General features: G+C 46.5%; 2 protein-coding genes across 2 annotated transcripts; one reads left to right on the plus strand and one right to left on the minus strand.

The window, feature by feature from the left end:
• Nucleotides 1–139: 139 nt before the first annotated feature.
• On the minus strand, nucleotides 140–2,739 carry LOC137796750 (MKRN2 opposite strand protein-like). Its single transcript, XM_068594857.1, has 4 exons — nucleotides 1,757–2,739; nucleotides 955–1,004; nucleotides 673–841; nucleotides 140–491 (listed from the first exon to the last, which is right to left on the minus strand). Exons 1-4 carry the CDS (start codon nucleotides 1,957–1,959, stop codon nucleotides 260–262), a joined length of 654 nt encoding a protein of 217 aa, XP_068450958.1. The 5' UTR covers nucleotides 1,960–2,739; the 3' UTR covers nucleotides 140–259.
• Nucleotides 2,740–3,925: 1,186 nt separating this feature from the next.
• On the plus strand, nucleotides 3,926–7,328 carry mkrn2 (makorin, ring finger protein, 2). The gene is made up of 10 exons (XM_068595240.1): nucleotides 3,926–4,044; nucleotides 4,566–4,694; nucleotides 4,876–5,150; nucleotides 5,264–5,395; nucleotides 5,512–5,687; nucleotides 5,785–5,850; nucleotides 5,931–6,079; nucleotides 6,269–6,379; nucleotides 6,666–6,810; nucleotides 6,922–7,328. The coding sequence occupies exons 1-10, from the start codon at nucleotides 4,019–4,021 to the stop codon at nucleotides 7,078–7,080; spliced, it is 1,368 nt and encodes a 455-aa protein (XP_068451341.1). The 5' UTR covers nucleotides 3,926–4,018; the 3' UTR covers nucleotides 7,081–7,328.
• The last annotated feature ends 1,849 nt before the right edge of the window (nucleotides 7,329–9,177 follow it).

Genomic DNA, 9,177 nt, shown 5'->3' on the forward strand with positions numbered 1-9,177 from the left:
CGAATACAGACTGGGATTATCTAATTTACATTATATTCACATTTTAATAATGAGACGGACAGAAGGAAACTCTGTTTTCAAAGCACAAACATTAATACAAGAGAAACATACAAGTAGCACATTTATACTCGTGTACATATTTTTTCAAAAGTCCACATTTTAATGTAAATACTGTAAAGATATGAAAGAAACAACACTTTATATTCACTGTTTCCTCGTCAGCTGGAGACTCATTTCAACCTCCAGGAAGCAGCGCTGACTAGAATAAGCCTGGTTTATCTGCTGCGTCCTCCTGTCTGTCCACCATGTAGAACCGGTGTTTCTGTACTTGTTGGTACAGTGTGGTGTACTTGGTGACCCTCCTCATCCTCGGCAGGATGAAGCTGTGAGTAAAGGTCTCTCTGCTCAGAGAGCTCCGTCCCTCCGCCGCCAGCACGCTGTTGACGAACTGAAGACAGAAGGTGAAGCAGTTGTGCTGCTCCTCGTCGAACCTGAGAGACAGACAGGTGGACGGGGCGTTAGAGACAGACAGGTGGACCAGGGAGAGACACTGAAAATGAACTGAAGAACGAAAATAAAGCCTGTTACCGTGCTCCTCATCGAACCTGTGAGACAGACAGGTGGACATGGGAGAGAGCGAGAGAGAGAGAGACAGACAGGTGTGAGGCGTACCTGTGCCAGGCCGGGTCCCACATGGGCCCGTCTGAGAAGCGGTCCAGGTACTGGTCCCACTGAGCCAGCAGGTGGAACATGTCGGGTCGGACCAGAGGGATGCTGACGCAGCACTCCCACCCGCTCTGATCTCTACTCACTCCAGCCAGAGTGTAGTTATACACCACTCCTACACACACACACACACACACACACACACACACACACGTTGACCTGAAGGTGACATGGACCACAATATGTCCATCCAACAGCGAGACAGACAGACTGACCTCTGAGTCCTACCTGACGTGTTGGAGATACCAGTGTGCAGATCTGATGTCCCATCAAACTCTCTGAGGACCAAACGGCACATTACACACTGGTTATACTGGTATTCACCTGTGTGGGTGTGTGTCTGTGGCTGCTTGTTGTGTGTATACTTTTGTGTACTAACCTGTTGTGTGTGTGTATCTGCCTGTTGTGTGTATAGCTATGTGTATACTTGTGTGTACTATCCTGTAGTATGTGTATACCTGTGTGTGCTATCCTGTAGTGTGTGTATACCTGTGTGTGCTATCCTGTACTGTGTGTAAACCTGTGTGTACTGTCCTTTAGTGTGTGTATACCTGTGTGTACTATCCTGTAGTCACTACAGGATAGTACACACTGGTATACACACACTACAGGATAGTGCACTGTTTACACAAACGACAGTGTAGTGTGTATAACAGTGTGCACTATCCTGCAGTGTGTGTATACCAGTGTGTCTTCCTGTTGTGTCTATATCTGCCTGTTGTGTGTGTGTGTTTACCTGTGTGCACTATCCTGCAGTGTGTGTGTGTGTTTACATATGTGTCTACCTGTTGTGTGTGTGTGTATCTGCCTGTTGTGTGTATACCTGTGTGCACTATCCTGCAGTGTGTGTATACATGTGTGTCTGTGTGTATCTACCGGTTGTGTGTGTGCACCTGTGTGTACTGTCCTGCAGTGTGTATGTGTGTGTGTGTGTGTGTACCTGTGTGTACTAACCTACAGTGTGTCTGTGTGTGTGTCTACTTGTGTGTGTGTGTGTGTACCTGTTATATGTGTATGTGTGTGTGTTTACCTGTTGTGGTTGTCGTGTGCAGGTGCGACCAGCAGGCAGCAGGAGCTCTTGTGTGCGTTGCTGAGCGGTGAGGGCAGGCTCACTGGCGCCTCCTGCAGGCGGCTCCCCTTCAGCTGCTCCCCACAGCTCGGACACTCCTCCGGCACCGAGAAGCAGAAGATCTCCTTCTGACAATGACTCAGTCGGATCACATTGAGATCCATCTCTCCTACTCCTCTAGTTCTCCTTTAACTCCTCAGCTCCTTCTTTAACTCCTTTAGTTTTATTTTAACTCCTCAGCTCCTTGTTTAACTCCTTAAGTTTTATTTTAACTCCTCCAGCCCTTTTTTAACTCCTCCAGTCCTTCTTTAACTCCTTTGGTTGTATTTTAACTCCTCCAGTCCTTCTTTAACTCCTCTAGTTCTCCTTTAACTCCTTAGCTCCTTATTTAACTCCTCCAGTCCTCTTTTAACTCCTCCATTAATTATTTTACTCCTTAAGTCCTTCTTGAATTTCTCGCCTCTTTTTTTTTTTTTTACTCCTCTGCTCTTCTTCTTACTTCCCCCGTTCTTCTTTAACTCCACCACTCCTTTTTTACTCCTCAGCTCTTCTTTTTACTCCTCCAGTCCTTTTTTTTTTACTTCTCAGTCCTTCTTTTACTCCCAGCGTTTCTTCTTACTCCTCCACTCCTTCTTTTAACTCCTCCTCTCCTTTTAACTTATCCACTTCTTCTTTTACTCCTCAGCTCTTCTCCTTACTCTTTCAGTCCTCCTTCAAGTCTTTAGTCCTCTTTTAACTCCTCCACTCCTTCTTTAACTCCTCAAATCTTCTGTTCCTCCTTTCTTCACCTCTTTTCACTCTCCGCTGACATGTTTTCTTCTTCTCTGTTCCTCTCGCCTGTCGGTCGTCTGCTTCTTCTTCTCCCCTCCTCCGGGTCACACCTGGTTGCCAGGTTACCGCCTATCAGATGTCGTCACTGCCCGGACTCGGCCTATCAGGTTGCAGGTGCCGGCCCACAGGCGGTCATGTGACCCGGCTCACCTGTACCTGCTTCAGCCTGAACACTTGACCTTCAGACTCCGCTGGCAGCAACTTTAACGTTCCTGCGATCTGATTGGTTCAAGTGACTGAATGTAGGTCGACGTGTTTTCCATCTCACCTGTCCAACTTTGTGTGTATGTGTGTGTGTGTGTGTGCATATGTTTGTGTGTGTGAAAATGTGCTCTTAATTTTTGATACTAAATTGAATAAACATTTTTATCGATAATAAAAAACCTTCCCATGAGACTTTCTTTCTGATTTATGTAAAACCTAATTATGTTTGTTTTTTTGTAAAGAAATGTGCTGTATTTATCTGAAAAGTCCTTTTAGCAACTGAAAACAGCAACATTTGACACATACATACACACATACATATTCACTCACATACATAACAGATATATACACTCACATACATATACAGTACACACACATACACTCACACATACATAACACACATATATACACATACATATACACACACACATATATACACACTCACACATACATTTACATACATAAACACATGTATATATACACACACACACACACACACACACACACACACACACACAATAACATACTATATTACCAATCTCTTAATGCAGATTGTAAGGGTGTTTATAACAAAAGCACAAACGCAGGAATAAAACCGACTTGTACAAAGTTAACACGTGAAGTTGAATTAATGACAAACGTATTAAAGTAAACAGTGTGTTGAAAGAAGCGGGTTGATCGCTGTTGGTGTGTTTCACAGGATGAGATCTTTATCAGGTGTCATGTCTGCCTGCACAAAGGGTTATAAACAGTCATGAAATGTTCATGAAGCAGGATGGATATTGTTCGCGTGAGGTCGAGTTATGGTCTTGACATATGTGTGTTTAACGAGAGAAAAGTTGTAGTTCCTGCTTCAAGAATGTGTTTTCTGTATCGTGGGGACAGAAAGCGTAGAGGCCTTTTGAGAGCAGCTTTCCCGCCCTGTACTTTACATATTTACGTACATTTTTAGTTTCGTTTTTTGTGTGTTTTAAAACAAATGAGATCGGATAATTTAGTTTTATTGTCAATCCAGTAGAAAAAAGCGAGCCTCTAAAATCGTCTACGAAGTACCAACGAAGAAGAAACCGAGGACGAAGATTAGGAACCTTCCTACTGCGCCAACGGGGGTGCGTCGGCGGTGTTTGAAGGGAACACCGACGCGACCACTGGGAAGCAGCCGTTGTAGCCCAGAACCCCGCGAGGAAGATGAGCACCAAACAGGTGACCTGCAGGTGAGTCCGTCGCTCTTCCCGCCACTTGTCTGTCCGTCTGTTGCCCATCTGTCCGTCTGTTACCTGTCTGTCCGCCTGTTACCTGTCTGCCCGTCGATTTCGCGCGTTAACCTCGTGCTAATGTTTTTAGCTGTTAGCTTGCGTGCCGCTGCGCCGCGACTAACGTCACCTGGAAACTCACCTGAGCCGCCGATAGGGATGGACAAAATAATAGAAACACTAGAGCAGGAACGTAACGGTTATATATAAACCGTTTTAAAATGTGACGATGACACACACACCCGCACACGCTTATATATTCCTATATATAATTGATTGCAGGCCTCTGATGTCTTTGTTTTTTTCTCGTCTCGGTTTATTTAATATCAATTCAATGATTGCATTATTTAATATTTGTGCGGCTGTGTTCATACAACAGGTCATTGATTTGAACTAGGAGCAAATCACAGAGAAGATGCATTTTTCCGTTGCCATGGTCGCTTCCTGTCCAGCTGCTGGTGTGACGCTGTGTTGTGTTGCAGGTACTTCCTCCATGGCGTGTGCAGGGAGGGAAGCCGCTGTCTGTTCTCTCACGACCCAAACAACAGTAAACCCTCCACCATCTGCAAGTTCTACCAGAGAGGAGTGTGTGCCTACGGCGAGCGCTGCAGGTAACACGCCTGATACACGGCTGACACACAGGTGACACACGCCTGACAGACACATGCCAGACGGACACCTGACACAGGGGTGACCTCTAATCCTTTGTTTACTGTCGCCAGTCTCGGGTCACCCTGTTAGTGTCACTTCCTGTGTGTATTAAATTGTGTGTGACTCTTGTCTCGTGTGCAGGTATGACCACATCAAATCTTCATCCAGAGGAGGAGGAGGAGGAGGAGGAGGTGGAATAGGCGGAGGTGGAATAGGCGGAGGTGGAATAGGCGGAGGAGGAATAGGCGGAGGAGGAATAGGCGGAGGTGGAGGTGGAATAGGCGGAGGAGGAATAGGCGGAGGAGTAGGCAGAGGAAGAGGAGCTCCAGAGGATCACGCAGGTGGTGGAGGAGGAGGTGGAGGCGGGGCTTCAGTCAGAGGTGGAATGAAGAAGACGCTGGTCCTCAGAGACAGAGGTGACGACCCACTGCTTTCCTCTGACTGTAATCCCTTCAGAACGGTTGATAGTTAAAATAAGTGATTATTTGATTATGTGATTATAAATATAACTTTTTATTCTCTTTCTCAGTCCTGGGTGTAGACGGTATGTTTGGGGGTCCACCAGACAGCTTGGGGCCAGAGGTCACGGCGGCGGCAGCGTCCCCTCACTCGTACGTGCAAGCCATCAGGACGGGCATGGACGCTTCAGCACAGGAACAAGGTGGGACGCAACACTGCCCTCTGATTGGCTGGCAGTCGCCCTAATCAAAAAAAGAGATGTGACTGATGAAGATGACATTTGCTTTTTCCCCCCAACCTTTTGCCCTCTCTCTGCAGCCCCTCCCCCAGTAGGCGGGGCTTACCAGGACCTCCCCCAGTTGTGTCCCTACGCCGCCGCCGGACACTGCTTCTACGAGGAGAACTGCACGTACCTCCACGGCGACCTGTGCGAGGTGTGCGGGCTGCACGTGCTCCACCCGCACGACGCCGAGCAGAGGAGAGCGCATGAGAAGGTGTGCACGTGGATTTAATCTCACCCAATTATTCACCTCTCAGTTGAATGTTATAAACGAGCTAACAGTGTGACGGTTATTGTCTGTCTGTCCGCAGATGTGCATGCTGGCCTTTGAGGCCGACATGGAGAAGGCTTTTGCAGCCCAGCTGAGCCAAGACAAGGTGAATTCGGTCGCTGGCATTGTTTTGGCGACGGTCACCGTGACTGTTGTTGTAACTGTTGTTGTTGTTGTTGCGCTCAGGTGTGTTCCATCTGTATGGAGCTGGTGGTGCAGAAGCTGAATCCGTCGGACCGAAGGTTCGGCATTCTGTCCTCCTGCTGTCACACCTTCTGTCTGGCCTGCATCCGACAGTGGCGCTGCACCAGAAACTTCAGCAACAAGATCATCAAGTAAGAGTCCGTTCGGACAGAACCAAGGTGGGGACGGGGTTTGTGAGATCTGGACGGGGTCCGTGAGGGCGCGACAGTATCTGTGAATCCAGTGCACGGTCTTTGAGGATGTAGCAGGGTCTTTGGGTGTAGTGCAGGGTCTGTCTCTGTCTCTTTCCGTCTGTCTGATGAAACGCGTCTCTCCCTCAGGTCGTGTCCAGAATGTCGAGTCGTCTCAGAGTTCGTGATCCCCTCGGTCTACTGGGTGGAGGACCAGGACGAGAAGGACCACCTCATAGATCTCTTCAAGTCTGGAGTCAGGTGAGCATCCACTGAGCCTGGAAACCAGTAGCTCTTCTTATTACAAGGCCCGGAAAAGTGTTATTTCAAGGCCTGGAAAAGTCATTGGAAAAAATGAAGTCCCAAAAGTGTAATAAAAATCCTGTAAATGTGTCGTATTCATGTGTTTATGAAGTTCATTTACACTGAGTTTGAAATAATAATTGGTTTAAAGTCATGTAAATGTGGTTTAAAGTCATGGAAAAGTCCATTGGTCACGATGTGTATGAACCCTGTGTTGTTGTTGTTGTTGTTGTTGTCTCTGCAGTAAGAAGTCCTGCAAGTACTTCGATCAGGGTCGAGGGTCGTGTCCGTTCGGAGGGAAATGTTTGTATCTTCACGCCTTCCCGGACGGCACCCGAGCAGAACCCGACCGGCCGCGCAAACAGCTGAGCTCCGAGGGGAACGTCCGGGTCAGAGAACCTGCAGCCGCCATCTTGATCCAAAAGTTGTAGTTCAGTTGCTGCCGAGTTTTGTAGTTCTATTAAAAACTGATTTTTCTATTTTTTTCATCCCCCCCGCAGTTCATGAACAGCGTCCGTCTGTGGGACTTCATCGAGGAGCGCGAGCATCGGCCGGCCTCGTCCCTGGATGATGACATCACGGAGATGAGGGAGCTCTTCATGCAGATGTCCGGGCCGAGCAACGACGGGCCGGACACCCCGCCGGCCGCAGACCAGTAGAGAGACCGGACCGGGTCCCCTATAGAGGTGTGCCCCTTTTTAGAGGTGTCTCCCTTTTAGAGGTGTGCCCCTTTTTAGAGGTGTCTCTTTAGGGGTCCTCCTTTAGAGGTGTCCCTTTTTAGCGGTGTCCCTTCAGAGGTCCCCTTAGAACTTCGACCATCCGGGCGGCTTCTCGACACGGCGGGCCCCGTTTGTGGATCTCTTTTTTTTTTTTTTGTTGAAATATTAAATCATGTGATCACTCTGCAGCTCTGGTGTGTTTCAGTCTGGAAAAACTAAAATCCCTCATGTACACACACGTTTGGTAATCGGTTTAATGATCCATTGTTGCCATTTTATTTATTGTGTAAATAAGTAAATACAGTCGGTGTGAAGTCGTTCCGTGGTGTTTTGAAATGTATCTTCCTCCATTAAGCCAGCGAGGTTGGTCGCTTTTATTCAGACATACAAACTAGGAAAATGATTAATTATGAATCGCAGCGCTCCAAAAGAAGACCGATTAGGTACTCGAGGGTCATCTTTCAGCCACCTGTGTTGAATACATGTCCGGCCTCAAAGGGGTTTCTTGTGATTCTCTTTAATTATGACGAATATATATCAAATTTCCCTTACGGTTAAAAAAATAAAATAAAAAAACAGACTTTCAGGTAATTTCAGATTGTGATCAATTCAGACAAACACACACTCGAGGTAATTATGAAAACTACATTAAACAAATGAATTTGTGGAGAGAAAAATGTAAATGAATAAAAGTCATTTCTTTTACTAAAGTCATTTGAATCTTGTTTTTTTTTAAATTGAAAAACCTCTGAACATTTTCACTGCAGCTCTCTCGTCAGTTAATCTGCTGACTGTCGTCTTAAATAATTCATCACAAAGCCTTTTTAATGTCTTGTTTCCTCCAACCAACAGTTAAAGACCTAATCATTATATTTACCAGAAGAAGGCGTATTTTATGAGTCGAGACTCAGAAGTCCGGCTCTTTTCCAGGATTTAGGCTCCAGAGCCGTTTCTTAGAATCAAGTCTGATTATGTCTTGTTGTATCGGACTGTTTCCAGCAGCCTATGAAGAAAATACAGGAAGTCACAGAACAGAAACATCCTGTTGGTTACAGTGTTAATGCGCTCATGGAAAACCTGGAAAAGTCATGAAGTTTTAAAATGGTTATTTCCAGGTCATGGGAATGCATTGGTCACAATGTGTTACATGTGTTATACAGTATATCCCACTATAACCAGTCCACTCAGTGTCTCTGTCCCACTACAACCAACGCCCGCAAAGCTTTTAGACTCCCACCATCTGAAGAATGTCCCGCTCATTCCGGGGAGGCTGGAATGTAACCTGAGCCTCCGTTATGGAAGTGCTGCTGGGAGCTGTGGTCAGAAGGTCATCGGGGGTCTTTCATGGCGGCAAACCTGAGAAAAATGACTCCTCTGGTTGTATAGAAGTCGATGCTTCATATGTTAAAGCTGCATTCTCTCTCCTGACCTCCAGGGGAAGACCCTTCTGGTTGTATAGAAGTCTATGCTTCATGTGTTAAAGCTGCATTCTCTCTCCTGACCACCAGGGGAAGACTCCTCTGGTTGTATAGAAGTCTATGCTTCATGTGTTAAAGCTGCATTCTCTCTCCTGACCACCAGGGGAAGACTCCTCTGGTTGTATAGAAGTCTATGCTTCATGTGTTAAAGCTGCATTCTCTCTTCTGACTACCAGGTGGCGGCGACTCCGGTTGTATAGAAGTCTATGCTTCATATGTTAAAGCTGCATTGGCTCTACTGGCCACCAGGTGGCGACTCCTCTGGTTGTATAGAAGTCTATGCTTCATGTGTTAAAGTTGCATTCTCTCCTGACCACCAGGGGGCGACTCCTCTGGTTGTATAGAAGTCTATGCTTCATGTGTTAAAGCTGCATTCTCTCTCCTGACCACCAGGGGGCGACTCCTCTGGTTGTATAGAAGTCTATGCTTCATGTGTTAAGGCTGCATTCTCTCTCCAGACTGATATACACCATCTCAAGTGGCCGGTCATTATAAAATGCACTTGAACATACAATTCTTAGAGACTTAATGTGAAACAGAGCATGAAGCAAATGTTGTC

This window comes from Clinocottus analis, unplaced genomic scaffold (assembly GCF_023055335.1).
Source record: "Clinocottus analis isolate CAN_PGR_092001 unplaced genomic scaffold, fCliAna1.0.p SCAF_3, whole genome shotgun sequence".
Taxonomy (NCBI): Eukaryota; Metazoa; Chordata; class Actinopteri; order Perciformes; family Cottidae; genus Clinocottus; species Clinocottus analis.